Genomic DNA, 16,869 nt, shown 5'->3' on the forward strand with positions numbered 1-16,869 from the left:
TTGTGTGGTATAGGCCATGATAGGATGTACAGGATCAGCCTTCCTCGTCCAACATACAGAGAGGATGTTCCGTCCCTCCTCATGCAATGTCGGGTGTTCATCAGCTTTAAACACTCACAGGCAGGACTGAAATTTACAAAATTAATAAATAAATATCTCAAGTTTGCTAAATTAAGTCCTTCACCACTATGGCATCTATCTGTTGGTTGTTCTTACTATTTCAAGACAATGTTTTTTGGCTTACAAGAAACCCGTTGTTTTGAGGAGATCAGTTATGACCGTATCTGTCCATTGCACATAAAATGGAAGGCCTCCCAGGCTGAAAAATACTGTCACACACAGTCACACACAGTCACACACACACACACACACACACACACACAGATAAAAACAAAATATCTGCTCTAAGGAGGTTTGGCCATATGCAGGGAATGTAGCGAGAGAGTTTAATTAGGACAGTATGAGAGATTGAGCTGGGTGGGAAGATAACAAGGGGGAAACGAGGAAGTGTTGCAGAACTAAGTAAAGGAGGACAGGGGTCGTTGTTAAGTAGGGGCAAAGAACACCTGTATTTCCTCTCTTGAGGCCAGCCCAAAGAAAATGTGGAATCAGACAACAGATAAAGGGAGACATCTGGATAACCACTTGCAGCATGAAACTATAAGTCAGTGGTTGGTTGATCTGCCAGTCTGACTCGAACGACCTCAGCTGCAGACAGGTAAATCTTGCCCTGCACATTGGCTTGGTGGTAACCTCTGGGAGAAAAATTCTGACTCTACTCCACACCCTGGGCATTTCCGTCCCTCTCCTTCCTGAAGAATTATAGAGAACACCATCTCTAGGCTGATTATCATGTCATACCTCTCATGACTTAGGGATAATGACCAGCAGGGGGACGTAGGACGAAGACGTGAAATATACGGCAAACTCTTGTTCCAAACCGTGCTTGATAACCCCAGCGAAGTGAGGTGTAGGATGTATGAATGAACTTTTCCCTCTATAATGGGGTTTTTGAATGGCTTGATGATTTGTGTAAATTTTTCTGTAATTATAGCAAGTTTTTAATTATTGGCTGCAGTTATTACCAATATAATGATGGAAAAGTTTTAATTTTTAAGTAGCCTAATTATCACATAGTAAAATTTGACTATCTGTAATCTGCAGTACTCGGGACTGCATTCCCATTTCATCTCAGTCAAGTCATGTTCGTTTTTAATTCATGTCACTTCAACTTACATCAGCCATGGCCAGAACCAGTCAGAGCAAAGCAGCCTCACTTCTGACTGTTACGTCCACTGAAGGACAACGTGGTCCAATAAGGCCAAGTCAAGGCCATTCTGATCAGTGCAAGGCATTCCAAATCAACCCATTTGAGCCACTTAACATCTAATTAAGCTCTCCAAAAGTGCAACACTGTCAGATCAGATCAGTTTAGGCTGAAGGAGAGCAATTATTCAGGATCGGTCAAGCTAGTTTTGTCCTCTGATGGTACTGCACATTCATTCCATGTGGAGTTACATAGACAGACTGACTGTCAAATAAGAAAGTGAAGGAGCGTTGTGGTGTGGATGGGGATGTGATAGGATGCGTTAGGAGAAATACAATGAGGTGGTTTGGCTATGTGGAGAGGATGGAGAGCGAGAGTCTAACAAGGAGTGTGTATGTGAGTGAAGTGGAAGGGGGGGGGAGGGAAGGGATATGAGGGGATGTAGTGGAGAGGTATATGAGAGAGGAGAGTGTTAGCTGGGGGGAGGGCAGTGAAATGACGGGGGACATGGCGATATGGGGGCGATTTTTTTTTTTTTTTTTTTTTTTGTGGCCATCCCTTACAGGATTTATAAGCTAAACTAAAAATCTAGTTAAACTATGAAGCTATTCTATTGCTCCCTGACAACCTATAAACGTAAGCACATGTACCTTATTCTCACCCCTGGGTAGGCTTCATTAGGTAAATATATAACACCCCACCATTCAAGCACACACTTGCATAATTACGAAACTTTGTATTTTGCATAATGTTAAGTCAATGCTTGCCAAGAAAATTAGTCAATATATATATATTGGTCGATATAATACTTGGAGCATTAATCAATAATCCTGTCTCATTCATGCTAGTCATGTCATCCATACATAAATGATGCTCACAGCTCACCCTGCTCCAGTCCTTACGCAGTGTTTGTAAACTGATTTTATTCACTACGGCACGTAAAGGTATAGTTATGGTCGATAGTTCTTCTATGCGCCAGGGATTCCATATGGCAAGAGGAGATTACGACGTGTATTAGCAAATAATCTCTGTTTAGCAGTACCTCATAAGGTTTTGATGCAGTAAATGAACTGATAACCATAACTGTATTTATACTCTTCCAACACTTCACCCACATCTCACTCTAAGTTACCTTCTGTCTCTGCGCGCTAGTTGTTAAAGTATTTGCATTCATCTCGAGGCTTACAAATAATTACAGCTTCTTGAATCAGTCTTTTTTTTATTATTATTATTATTACAGTTTTGCACAGTGTCAGTGGACGTAACCACTCTTTTTGCCACAAAAAATGAGAAGAGTATTATTTTATTCAGGAAAACTGCTGTGTACTTGAAAAAAAAAAAAAAAAAAGTGCTTCACATTTGGCATGCGATCTCTATATGATGGTTGTACTAAGTTGAAGTTTGAGGCCGTTAGTTCGTCTCCATTTTCATCTGGTATGTCAGGAAGCATTTGGTGGGACTATGAACTTCTCCAGCATAAAGGCCAGCCCTGCCACAATGATGCCCAGCAGCAGGAGAGACAATGGACCCTGGAGATGCGTGATCGCCAGACTAACCCTACGACGACTACTGCCACCCTTGTCTGATTCATCGCCCTCTTGATTCTTCTTCTCTTGTGTCCGTAGTTGGTGCTGTGTTGTCCTGCTGGCCTGTGCCACCTCTGCCAATGTCTCCTTCTCCCACTGCACGTGCAACCCAGCCTACGGATGATGTTTTACATTTAGGTAAAAATTGCATCATGATAATAGAAAGGATATTGTTTTACCATTATACAGGTCAAACAAAGACAATGCTTGAAGCATGCCATACTCTAAACTGGATTTTGAAAGACTTCAGACCCTGTTCTTAAGTAATTTATTCTGCACATTACACTCGAGATTATCTTTAATGTTACTGATACAAAGCAGACATTACAAAGATGTAAATAACACACCCTAGAATGTCAGAGAGTAAAAGGCAAAATATACCACTTAGGAAGAGGTATTACGAAGCCATTTGTCATATGGAATATGGATGATTCTGAGGTGAAGGCCATGGTAATTATGAGGAAACGTACCTCCCGTATGGCCAATATATACTTGTCAAAAAGGTGCTTGTAAGGCGCATCATGTGGAACTGGCCAAGCGTTAGGAGCGGGTAGAATCCTTTCTCTTCCTACGTATACTGAGCTGGATCCGTCTGCTTTGCTGAAGTTCTGTGCAATGATCAGCTTCAGGTACAATCGGTTGTTGCAGTGGGCTCGCCTAAAAAATCAGAATCAGTAATTTTTTTCTTAATTCATAGGGTTCTTGTTATGCTAAATGAAGTCGTCAGTGTTAATATGTCTCTATAATAGTGATGTTCTACTAACGTTGTGGAAGTGTTGGGGTACTGGTACTGTATTTTAACATCTATCTGATGCTTCCCCCCTCCTCATAAAAATGTAAATTAGCATAATGCAGTTGCTACATGATAGCATCCTATTACATGCGATTCTTGTTGGCTACAGACGATTTTTTCTTCTTAGTGGAGATTTCTACCAGTGTTAAGGTATATGAAGGCTACGTCTGATCCCACTCTCTTCCATTTTTAGAAGCCTGTTATATCCATGTAGTACAGTGGCGTACTTTATAGTTTTTTCTTGATACCTACGGGCAGTTTTATGTAACTAAGGCGATAACAAATTTAGTGAAGGGGTTAATTAAGGAATCGAGAATAATATCATAAGGATCTGTTTGTAATGTTATTGATTTTAAAGATCTGTAAAACTTGTTTCATAGTGAGCTACAGTATTCTCAACAAAGTGTTTAATTTTTCTCATGGATGTTGCTGCTGCAGTGTAGGACAATGACAGAAATATATAACTATAAGAAGGATAACCTAAAGAGCAATGAAAGGAAGAATGTGGTATTTAAGGTGACAAATAAGATGAAGGGAGAAAACAGGGATATATCATAGGTCAGCAAGGTGTGAAGCATGGTTAAAGAAAGGTGATGGTGGAGGACAGTGAGGATATTAATGACACCTTGATACAGAATTATAACCAGTTTTTTTCCTGAGTTTGACTGGAACAGGAAACGTCCAGTGTTTTGCCCTTGGCGATTGATTGATGAGGCTACTGTGAGCAGGGCAATAAGCAGGATGCAGCTGGGGAAGGCGGCAGGTGTGTCCCAGATAACTAGCTGAAGAGTATGTAAATGTGTACAAGGGAATCGGTAATGCCCTGGAAAGAGCACATTGTAATTGCACACAACATTATAGACCAGATAATGACGGTAATTGTGCGAGTAATGAAAGGTATGATTAGTGAAAGTGTGAATATTGATAAGATGCAGTTTGGATTTATGACAGCTTCAGAAAAAATAATATGTAGGAGAGAAAGGGGAGCTGTACTTTGTGTTTGTTGATTTCGAGGTGTTTGACAGAGTTCCAGGGCAGGTACTGAAGTGCAGTGAGAAAGCTGGGATCGAGGAGTAACACGTTAGTTATGATTATGTATGTGAGTGCACACACTCAGGTGAGTGTGGATGAAGATTTGAAAGATGAGATTTCCGTGAATGCTGGCATGCATCGTAGGACTTGAGCCCTTTAATGTTTTTCATGATGTTTGTAGCTCTCTCACGTGCCTTCAGAAATGGGCTTCTATGGGAGATGTACGCTGATGACTTGTTGATTGCAGAGAATGAAAGGGAGGCAGAGGAAAGATTTAGGAAGTAAAGCGATGGTATGAGGTACAAAGGTTTGAGAGTAAATGCAGATAAAACAGTGATGACACCTAGGGCTGGTGGTGGTACTGTCAAAGCAAAGGGAAAATGGCCATGTGCAGTTTGCAACAAGGATGTGGGAGTAGACTGTAGCACCAGTCGAGCAAGGCAGTACTCCCAAGGTGGATGGAAAGCTGATGACAGGGAGAGCTGGAGCTTCCGTTTCATCAGCCCTCGGGACTAGCTCCAGACCATCCCCCTTTGCTGAACTTTTTCAGTGTCTCAGTAACACAGAGAGTAGGGCAGCATGCTCTCCAATACAAGTTTCTCTAACTGTCTACACCAAACTACATGCACAGTACAAACTACACTTCCTTTTCCAATATTTAAAAAGGAAAATGACTTCAGAAAATCAAGCATCGCAGTCCCCGGGGGGGGGGGGGAACCATAAATTCCCCCACCATCAACCCCTATCCCGGTGACTACTTGAGCTGCCTTGAACCGCGGTCTGACACTCTTCTTCTTCATTTCTGCAACATTCGCGGCCTTTCCTCTAACTTTCGCTCTGTTGAGCACCACCTCTCCTCCTCTAAACCTCACCTTCTTTTCCTAACTGAGACCCAGCTGTCTGAGGCAACTGACAGCAAACCCTTTTCTGTATCCTCCTACTTTCTCTATACGCATTTCAAAGCCAAAGGTTGCTGTTGTGTATATATACGCAACGACTTATCTTGCTCTCGTGTTCCTGAACTCTATTCTTCTAAATTCTCTTCACTCTGGCTTCGGCTTTCCTGTCATTCTCTGACTAAATATATCTGCGCTGTTTACATATCTCTTAATTCTACTGACTATCAAAAATTCTTCGACTATCTTACTTCTACGATGGAACACATTCTCTCCATTTCTCCTTTCTCTGAAATCTCCATTTTAGGAGATTTCGATGTTCACCACCACCTTTGGCTCTCCTCTCCTTTCACTGATCCACCTGGTGAACAAGCCTATACCTTTTCTATCCTTAATGACCTAGAGCAGCTTGTACAGCACCCTACCCGTATCCCTGACCGCCTTGGAGAGAGCTCCAACATATTTGACCTCTTCCTTACATCTAAACCTTCTGCTTACACTGTTAATCTTATCTCTCCAGTAGACTCCTCCGATCACGACCTTATCACCTTAACCTGTCCTATCGCTCTGGTACGGCCTGTGGACCCTCCAAAGAAACGTCATCTGTGGCACTTTGGAGCTGCGGATTGGGAGGCCCTCAGGCAGTACTTCTTTGATTTTCCCTGGAATGATTATTGCTTCCATGGCCGGGAGCCATCTGAGTGTGCCTTGCGCATTACGGAGGTTATTCTCTCGGGCATGGAACCATACATTCCTTTCTCATATCCTCTGACTAATGCAAGAAAGCCTTGGTTTAATCACACTTGTTCTAATGCTGTCCGCAACAAGGAGAGGGCCCATAAAAGGTACCGGAGCCAACCCACTGCTGAATCACATATTTTATACGTTTCTGCCCGGAATCATGCTAAGTCTGTACTTCTTTCTGCTAAAAATAATTTCATCCGTACTAAATGCTCTCAACACTCCAACTTGAATTCTTCTCGCTCCTTCTGGCACCTTGCCAAAAACCTTTCTAACAATTTACCTCATCATTCTTCCCTCCTCTTTTGTACCCTGATGGCTCTGTAACTATTTTTTTCTACTGATAAAGCAGATCTTTTCGCTCAGACTTTCTCCTCCAATTCCACCTTAGACGATTCTGGTGCTGTTCGTCAATCACCTACCCCCTCTGACTTTCTCATGGCTGACATTAAAATTTCTTCAGCTGATGTATTTTCTGCCATCACAGGCCTCAATACTGACAAGGCATATGGGCCTGATGGAGTCCCTCCTGTTGTTCTCAAGAACTGTACTTCTGTGCTTACACCTTGCCTAGGCAAACGCTTTCGCCTTTGTCTATCAACTTGTACCTTTCCTTCTTGCTGGAAGTTTGCTCTCATTCAGCCAGTCCCAAAGAAGGGTGACCGTTCCCAACCCTCTAACTATCGTCCAATTGCTTTAACATCCTGTATCTCAAAAGTTTTCAAGTCAATTCTTAATACAAAAATTTTAAAGCATCTTTCCTATCGGAATCTTCTTTCTGATCGTCAGTATGGTTTCCGTCAGGGACGCTCCACTGGCGATCTTCTCACCTACCTTTCAGACTCCTGGTCATCCTCCTTTCGGGACTTTGGCGAAAGCTTTGCCATTGCACTTGACATCTCAAAGGCTTTCGATCGAGTCTGGCATAAATCTTTAATTTCCAAACTGCCCTCTTACGGTTTCTATCCTTCTATCTGTGCCTTCAACTATAGCTTCCTTTCTGGTGTTCTATAGCCGCGATGTAGACGGCCATCGTTCTTCTCCTAGATCAATCAATAGTGGTGTTCCTCAGGGCTCTGTCCTATCACCAACTCTCTTCCTTTTATTCATCAATGACCTTCTAAGCTGTACATCTAACCCTATCCACTCACATGCTGATGAGTTCACCCTTCACCTTTCCATTTGGTTCCCGCAACGCTCATCTCAGCAGTTACATCAACTATCAAGGGATGAGGCTATGGCACACCTAATGTCTGACTTGGCTCATATCTCCGACTGGGGTAATTATAATATTGTTTTTAATACATGAAAGACTCAGTTCTTACACCCATCAACCCGACAGAATCTCCCATGGGTGTACCCACTAATGTTTAATAATATTCAGCTTAATCCTTCATCATCCTTGATTATGTTTGGGGTTTCATTCACTCGGGACGTATCTTGGAAAGATCATATTACATCTCTCGTAAAATCTGCTTCCAAGAGATTAGATGTGCTTAGCCGACTCCATTCCTTCTTTACCCCTGCACAATTGTTGACTCTATACACAGATTTTATCCGCCCCTGTGTGGAGTACAACTCTCATGTGTGGGAAGGTTCTCCACATACAACTCTTCTCAACAGGGTGGAGTCAAAGGCTTTTCGTCTCATTAACTCTCCCCGTCTTACTGACTCCCTTCAACCTCTGTCTCTTCGCCGCACTGTTGCATCTTTATCTCTTTTCTATCGCTACTTCAATGGACATTGCTCCTCTGAACTGTCTGCTTGCATCCCTCCACCTCTACGACGGGCGTATAGCACTCGTCTAGCAGCAAACTCTCATCCCTTTTCTGTCCAACTCTCTAACGCAAGAGTTAACCGTTACTCCCAGTCCTTCATTTATGCTACAGGTCAACTCTGGAACTGTCTCCCTCTGTCTGTATTATTTTGTTTTTCTCTTAGAGGGAACAGTTATTGTGGTCTCATAGCCTTTGGTTCCTTCTTCCTCATATAAAAAAAAAATAACCCCGTCTTGTACAGTAGTTGTGATAAGTGGGTTCATAATAGATGTAGTGGTATTAGTGGTAGACTGTTGATTTTGTGTGAGTGGTGTGTTGGGGATAGCATGTAGAGATTGTCAGGCATGAAAGGGTTGATCTTGCTGGTGAGTTTCTTGAGTGTGTGGGATTTTTTTTTTTTAAGGACATGTTACGTGCTGGGGATGGGGCAGGGAAAGGAATGGTTCGAGGACGTTCAGGGGGCTGTGGCTTGTGCTCACATTGAGAAGTCTCTCCATCCATGCCACGGGATCTTTGTATGTGGAATGCGTCAAGAATGAAATGCTGTATGGTGGTGAAACCTTTTTAGTAAAAAAAAAAAAAGAAGAGGAGGATGTACAGAAATGACAATGATCAGATGGATGTGTAGTGACTCCTTGAATGCGAGACCTGGGGGGGGGGGGGCTAAGTTTACGATTAAAGAGTTGAGAAAGATGATACTGGAATGTATTGGTATTGTGATTAGGAGGGGCAGTTTGGGATGATCTGGGCATGAGGAGAAGATGGAGGATGACAATTGGGAGCAGCAAGTGAAAAGTATGAACATCAGGGATAGGGCTGCGAGAGGCAAACTGAAAAAGACCTGGGACGAAACATGGAAAGCTCTCATAAGATGAACAAGCCAACGCATGCAAGCGTAATGGAGCCTTTATAAACGATACGATAAGATAGAAGATATGAAGAAGGAGCACTCAGATAGTGTAACATGCATGCCCTAAAAATGATCTAAGGGACATATACTTGACTCTCATGTGACTCTGACCCTTGACTGATTGTAGTTGCAAAGAAATTCTACATTGTTGCTGGTCCCTCAACTTTCCATTATGTTTGGTTTAAATCGGATCAGAACTGTCTGAGCTGACTTTGCCCTGTGACTCTGATGTTTGACCTATTGTTAGCAAAATCACATTTCCTCTTCCTTCGCCATTCCTCATTCGCATCACCAAGACTGGTCCGAATCACATCACAGCTGTTTCATATACATGGCCTAACAGTAACCTCGCTCTGTGACCTTGAACTCTGACTATTTGCTCTCAATTTAAATTCCATCATCCTTCCTTTCCTTTGAACCCTTCCAAAAACTTGGTTTAAATTGGATAAAATCTGTGAGACGACCTTGTGGAAGTCAGTCACACCATAATGTGTTTTGCTATCAAATTTTATGTAATATTAGCAACTTAGGGCCGCTTGGCAGACCTAATTGGCCAGGCCTTCTGCGCAGGCTGGGCCTTTAGCCCTGATTGATTTCGCTTAGTTAGCTATGTCGATTTATTAGGAGTATTCTCGAAAATGTGTTTTTTCACAAACAAGTACACAGCACATAATAAAATTTTACACTGACAGTCAGGAAGACTTCCATTCCCGCCCATGAGGCGTCTTCCAGGGGTCGTTTTCAAGGAAATCCCGTTGACCGAGACATTAGCCACCAACCCCCCTCCCCCCCCCAAAAAAAAAAAAAAAAAATCTGTGTAATGGCAAGCAGTTGTCTGGTGTACTTTTGGAGCTCTTTGGTGCTCAAAACCCAGGCTTCTCCTGCCAAGCTGTTCTGACTATTTGTAATGCACCATGAACTAATAAGTCGGTAGCATGCACCGATTTGGTGCTCAACACATCACTCACAAATGGCCAGCTCTACTGTCTCATTTATGAAGGGTGGCCAAAGTGGCCGAAGGCCTATACCTTACAACTCAAAATCAAAACGCATGCAAGAATATCAAACAGAAATACCACACAATATATGTACATCATTGTCCTAGTCGTAGTCATCTCCTGGAATTCTGAATATTACAGCTCAGAATCAAATGCATGCACGATTACCGAACAGAAAAAATATGAAAGACAACAGTCACGGAATTTGTTGTTCTTCAGTTTGATCACTGATTCATCTCACGTGTTGATCACTCCACGATATACGACGTTCACTGTAGTCGGTGACTTATCTGTGAGCATCTTCAAATTTTCTGGGCTCGCCACGCAACTCATCAGTATGTATAGAATTTTTCGTGGGTGCGGCTGAATGCTGCCCCCCCTCACTCTCTCTTTCTCCCATGAACTCTCTGATGTCAAGGCAATTCCCGAAACACCTTATGCGCTTTCTCTATGCGTTTCCAGTGGCTCGCCACTGATTCTTCTTACACTCCATTACTCTACCATTTATTCTTCAAACATTTATCTATTGCATTTACTTTATACTGGCAAAGTCAGACTTCCATCTTTTCAACTTTAGTCGATCCAATTAGTAAGCTGTCATTTACTGCTGTAAAATAAAATCTTTATATCACTATAGCTACTAAACTCGGAAATTAAACGTGGCAGCGAGCCGGCAGCTTTACGGCGCTGCGGGCGCCATTAGCCAACGGAATATCGACCTTAGTGGCGCGGCTGTTGGCCACCGCGGTGACATCTCCTCTGTCGGTGCCGGTCGGTGGACTTTAACCTTATAAAAAAAAAAAAAAATAGAGTTAATAGTGTTTAACGAACTTTTGCATGCGATGTTTTTCGGCGAATCCAGAGGAGTGTGCAAAATTTGGTGGAAAACAACTGTGTGGGTGCGGCTGGAGGCCCCCCTCTCTCGTGCCCTGTCTGATGCCGCGACAAAAATATGTAATAGAAAATGGCATGCTGTTATTTTTTAAATAATAATTATCCGATAAGTATGCAAACTGTTACATGACTGAAGCCAAGGCATTTGCGCCTTAGACGTCTGAAGGTTTTCCTTCACGTAAAATACTCTGGTGTTAAGGCAAGACAGATACGTCGTCCCCCTAATTATTAGTTAACAAAAGCAGACGCAGTGGACTACAAACTGAACAAAGGTAAACATCGCAAATTTTTTATTTGATAGGATAAATGTTATTCAGAGAAGAGAATATATTACCTGATCCACTTTAATTACAAAAAATTTGTAACATAATGTGTAATACACATATATGGAGTTAATGGGCAGCTGTTGAATGCCATGAAGAGTACATATGACGGTGCTAAGGCTGCAGTGTGTGTGGATGGTGAACTGAGTGAATTTTTCTAACAGGATGTTGGATATATTCATGGATGTGTCATGTCTCCACGGTAGCTAATTCTGTATATGGATGGGGTTATAACAGAGATACAAGGTAGGGCAGTGGATGTTGGAGCGTCCCTGATGAGAAAGGGCAGCTTTTGGAAACTTCCTGTACTGTTGTTTGCAAACGATACTGTAACTTTCAGTGAAGACGAATGAGAACTACAAAGCTTGGTGAATGAGTCTGGGAGAGTGTGGAAGAAACGGAATCTAAAGGTGACTGTAGGGAAGAGTAAGGTTATGGTCTTCGAGTGAAAAGAAGTCACTGTATACACAGTGAAGTTAAAATATGAGAAAACGGAAAATGTCAGAGCATTTAGGCACCTCGGTAGTGTTATGAGTAGGATTGGAGGTTTGGAGGGTGAAGAGCTTGAGAAGGTACAACAGGGAAGAAAGGTGGCTGGTTTTTTGAAAGCAGTGATAAGAAATAGGGAAGTTAACACATCAGTAAAAAATTCGCTGCATGATAGTATTGTGATGCCATCTCTAACATATGGAGTCAAAGCTTGGAAGTGAGTTATTTGAAAGGTGCATGTGGAGTTACATGGAGAGACAGACTAACAAATGAGGAAGTTAAGGAGCGTTGTGGTGGAAATGTCGATGTGACAGAAAGCGTTAGTAGAAATATACTGAGGCTGTTTGGCTATGTGGAGAGGATGGAGAGCGAGAGACTAACGTGGAGAATGTATGTGAAAGAGGAGGAAGGAGAGAGAGGGAGGGGGAGGCCAAGGATGAGATGGAAGGATGGAATGGAGATGTATATGAGAAAGGTGAGTGTGAACTAGGAGGAGGGCAGCGAATTGGCAAGGGACAGGGTGACATGGAGGCGATTTGTTTGTGGCCACCCCTGACGGGATTAAGGCGTCTGGGAATAGACAGATAGTAATATAAATACCGTACATATTAAGTAGAGCTCGTTATTATTCACAGATCATCAACAGCTGCGCCTTAATTTACTGAAATATGTGTAAATCTACAGGGCATCTCGAAACCAGTTAACACGGTATATTAAGTGTCAGGAAACCGCCAAATCTCAATTATTTGCAAAAATCCACACATAAGACACAAATTAACCACTCACTTCATAACAAAAGAGTCTGTGAGGCCATCAACTGTAGATACTCCCAAATGCAGCAAGCGACCAAATTCTTGGAGGATTTCTGAGTTGGACTGCAGGAAGGTCTGCTTGTAGTGTGACCCATACGATTCGTAGGTTACCCTGAAAACAGCATAAAAAGACTGTTGTAAAATGAATTATATTATTCTTTGCCAAAGAGTGGATCATTGTACATACTTAAATGTTTATTTCCCTACAATTATCTTTGGCATACTAAATTTGTCTTTCGTTAGCCACAATACAAGGAAGGGCAGATATTTTCCAAGCAATGGGGGAAATGAAATACATTGTTTATGAATAATAGCGATGAAAAATCTAGATGTGGATAGTCAGATACTGGTGTTACTTTTTTCCGTTATTGAGACAACGAATCAGTACATTGAAGCCTCACTGTAGTGCTTTCAGATGATTTCTGACTATATCTTTTAACAGAAAATAAGAAATAATTTCGGACAGTAAAAAAAAAAAAAAAAATGTGAGAGGACTGCTGGCAAACAAAAACACAGTGGAAACGGCAGATAAAGCAAAGCTCAGGTGTTGCCTTATGCCAGAGGTGGGGACCGCAAACGAAAATTCACTGCCGCCACACAAATCTGCAAACTAAAAAAAATGCCTTCTGCAACCGCAAAATCAGCAAAATTCTTTAAATTAACAGTTCAGCAAATGCAAAAACACAAACGCAAACGATATTTATCCCTTTCATTACCCCGGCATCAGCTTCATGTTATTATGTATACCAGTAGAGGATATTACCCCTCCCCACTCCAGAGGGGCTCGGGAACGGGTATTGTTGTCACTCGGTTTGTCTGTCTGCTTCTTTGTCTGTCTGTCTGTCTGTTAACAACTGTATGCAAAAACTAATGTTGCGATTTTGACTAAAATTACAGGGATGATGGGCTATGACCTTCTGATAACTTGATTGGATTTTCGGCCAAACTAGGCCAAGGCCTCATGCTGTAAGGCCCAAAAAATGATTTTTTTTTTTCATAACTCTTTTCGAATTCATCATATCGACATGAAACCGAAACCTAAATGTGCATCATTCAAATCTGGACCCTAAAACATGACTCATTACATAAGAGGCATCACCCCACAGTTAGCGGTAGAGGGGTTCAGTGTCAGGTGGGTCGGGCGTAAAATTTCAAATGGGCATAAAATCGTCAATTTTCACCCGATTAACTGCAAACTTGATATGTGACATCTTTGACTAGATAATCCAGTTGCGTTTATACGTCAGCATGAAAATTACTGCCGGGGACGGGTTTTCTGTGCCTTGGCACCGCTTCTTGTATTAAGTTTAGGATGATGTTTTTCATAATCAAGGGGCTAAAAATCATCTCTAGTTACTCATCCACTACAATTATATCTTTATTTAATCTGACTAACAATAGGTGACTTTATGAAGTTTGGTAAATGACCAGCGTAATGAATGAGATATATAACAGTTATAGTAACACTATAATATATATATATATATATATATATATATATATATATAGATATATATATATATATATATATATTTCAGTTATTATTATTAGTATAATAGTCTGTTTTTACTACAAAACAAGGGTAAATCCTTCACTACTGTATATAAATGAATTAAATAATTACACTTCACAGTTCACACTCGACAAGTTGACGCACCAGTCCATATCTATTCCTCGGCTCTAACTTCCTCAGTCCTCACTCATTAGTCATGTCAGACTCCTCCAACAACTGGAACAACTCCACCATATAGTATATCGATTTATCTGTCTATATATCTATCTATATTAACACGGCGTGGGGAAAGGTGCTTGTCTGGTAAGGAAAATGGTAAAACTGTGTTCAGTTTCATTTCGTATTTTTCTTGTTTATTATTATTATTATTTTTTCTGAGACGGGCTGGTCGGTGGGAAACCGGATCTTGCACAAGAAGAGAAACACCAAAGCAGCAACAAACAGCATCTTTATTTGTAGTACCAACGTTTCGGCACAGAGACTATGCCATTATCAAGGTTTACTGAAAGTTAAGAAAAGTGTATAACACTAAATAAAGAACATATTATAAAAAAATATTAAAACACTGCAAATTTATGCTATGAACAATGGGCAGGCTGATGTATTATTATTTAATCTGGGGGCATATTTCTTGATGTAAAGTGACTCTAAAATTTAAGTCGCACTGCAACAAGAATCTAAGATAGTAAATGGTCTTTTTGAGGCACATCACACTCTAACAAGTGCTCCCTTACTGCAGAGTGAGGAGGGGTGCAGAGGGCGATCTGATTGGCCCAAGTGTTCATCTGTCCTGATTTTATACGCTCACACTGTGCTGCCTATATACTCCGTCTGGCAACTGGGTATATAGGCAGCACAGAGCAAGCCTATAAAATCAGGACAGATGAACACTTGGGCCAGTCGAGCAGGACCGGTCGCCCTCTGCTAGTCCCTCCTCACTCTGCAGTAAGGGAGCACTTGTTAGAGTGTGATGTGCCTCCGAAAAAAGACCATTTTACTATCTTAGATTCTTGTTGCAGTGCCGACATTAGGATTTTAGAGTCACTTTACATCAAGAAATATGCCCCCAGATTAAATAATAATACATCAGCCTGCCCATTGTACATAGCATAAATTTGCAGTGTTTTAATAATTTTTTATAATATGTTCTTTATTTAGTGTTACACACTTTTCTTAACTTTCAGTAAACCTTGATAATGGCATAGTCTCTGTGCCGAAACGTTGGTACTACAAATAAAGATGCTGTTCGTTGCTGCTTTGGTGTTTCTTTTTTTTTTTTTTTCTACCTAATGATTATTGTTGAGACTGAAATACTGGCACTGGCGATGCTGTAAGTCTGAAAAATGTGAAATGTTGACTAGAGGTCATATTATAGGTGGACTGGGAGGCTTCGTAGCACATCTTTTCACTTTTCATCCTGTTATTGGCTTTTATGCTAAACAAGTCTTTCTAATATCCATGTAGTGCATTATAACATCAAAGAATCAGGAAAATTAATCTTGAATTTGGCTTTATATTATTCTTTATTTGTTGGGGGAAAAACATCTTTGCTGGCTTTCATCCTTAGATTTTTATTTCTTACCCTCTCCCCAGAGAGCAAAACAGCATATCATTAAGATACTGTAGTGAGGAACCCTCCAATGTAAAGTGGAATACGACATGCTATCATGATGTTATGCTTTATTATTTAATCATGAGTACGAACGTTGCCCCCTCTTGGCTTATACCCATTTTCATTCCTTTCCTGAGAGCTTGGTATGAAGCCAGTGAATATCAAAAAGAGATAAATCTGATCTTCAGCCATTCTCTCTCTCTCTCTCTCTCTCTCTCTCTCTCTCTCTGAAGGAATAGTAAAATTATCGTACAAAATGTACAATCATGAAAAATGCAATTGTACATAGCACCGAAGGTGATTTTATCGTATATATACAATATTTATCGTACATATGGCAATAGCGCTGGAGTAGATGGCGGCACCAGTGACCCGGCAACTCACCTAGGCAAAGCCTGCTTGGCTAGGACGAAGATGTTTGCGGGAAGATTTGCGTTTGCGGAAGTGCTTCCGCAAGTGCAAAACTGCATATTTCCGTACAATTTGTCGCAAACGCAAATCGGCAAACGAAATAACACTTCCGCAATTTGCGGAATTTGTGGTTTGCGGAAGTGATTACGGAAGCACCCAGCTTTGCAGTACGCAGAGTGAATGATGAGAGACTAGTAAAGATACATAATTACATATAAGAATTAGAGATGGTGTGAAGAATGGGAAGCCCAGAAAAAGACCTGGAGGAGGATGTGAGTGAGGTTATGAAGCACAAATTGTAATTTTGACCACCGAGGAGCATGATATCTTTATATGGAACAGATAGAAATGGAATGAAGTGGTGATTATCGGGGACGGTTTTCTGCAAGTAAAACAGAAATTAGAAAGCGATTGGATCAACAGCGAGTTAATAAGTAAATGCCGTGCAATCAGGAAATATCAAAAGGCCACATCCCTTCCTAGCTGTACTTCTATGGCTGGCAGCGCTATCTATAACACAATCGATAATTAATAAGAATATTTTATTACACTCTTTACTAATTTTCACTTCTTAACATGTTTACGGTTTTCATCAACTCGTACTTCAGTTTCTCATGTGTCATTGATTACACTGATAATGACAACAGTGATTGGAAACTTTACATAATAGTCTCACTGGACTGGGCAGTGATATTATTTTTTTCTAGTACACAAAGGCTTGAGGCTAGAGATTAGGCGGCATGGCGCCGATGGGCATGCGCAGCGCCTGTGACTCAGAGGCTCTGACGATGAGAGTTCATGGCATCCTCCATCC

At 41.3% G+C, this 16,869-nt stretch overlaps 1 protein-coding gene across 1 annotated transcript in view; it reads right to left on the reverse strand.

Annotated features, from left to right (window-relative positions):
- Positions 1-2,706: 2,706 nt before the first annotated feature.
- LOC145397173 (uncharacterized) overlaps positions 2,707-16,869 on the reverse strand; it is a 38,678-nt gene continuing 24,515 nt past the window's right edge. The window contains exons 9-11 of the mRNA XM_080270370.1: positions 12,494-12,631; positions 3,324-3,510; positions 2,707-2,967 (exon numbers count right to left, since the gene is read on the reverse strand). Of these exons, the coding sequence (XP_080126496.1) occupies positions 2,707-2,967; positions 3,324-3,510; positions 12,494-12,631 (586 nt within the window). The remainder of the gene's footprint in view (positions 2,968-3,323; positions 3,511-12,493; positions 12,632-16,869) is intronic.

The sequence above is a fragment of the Coenobita brevimanus genome, chromosome 40 (genome assembly GCF_032717465.1).
Source record: "Coenobita brevimanus isolate Jiangsu-jjx chromosome 40, ASM3271746v2, whole genome shotgun sequence".
Classification (NCBI taxonomy): domain Eukaryota; kingdom Metazoa; phylum Arthropoda; class Malacostraca; order Decapoda; family Coenobitidae; genus Coenobita; species Coenobita brevimanus.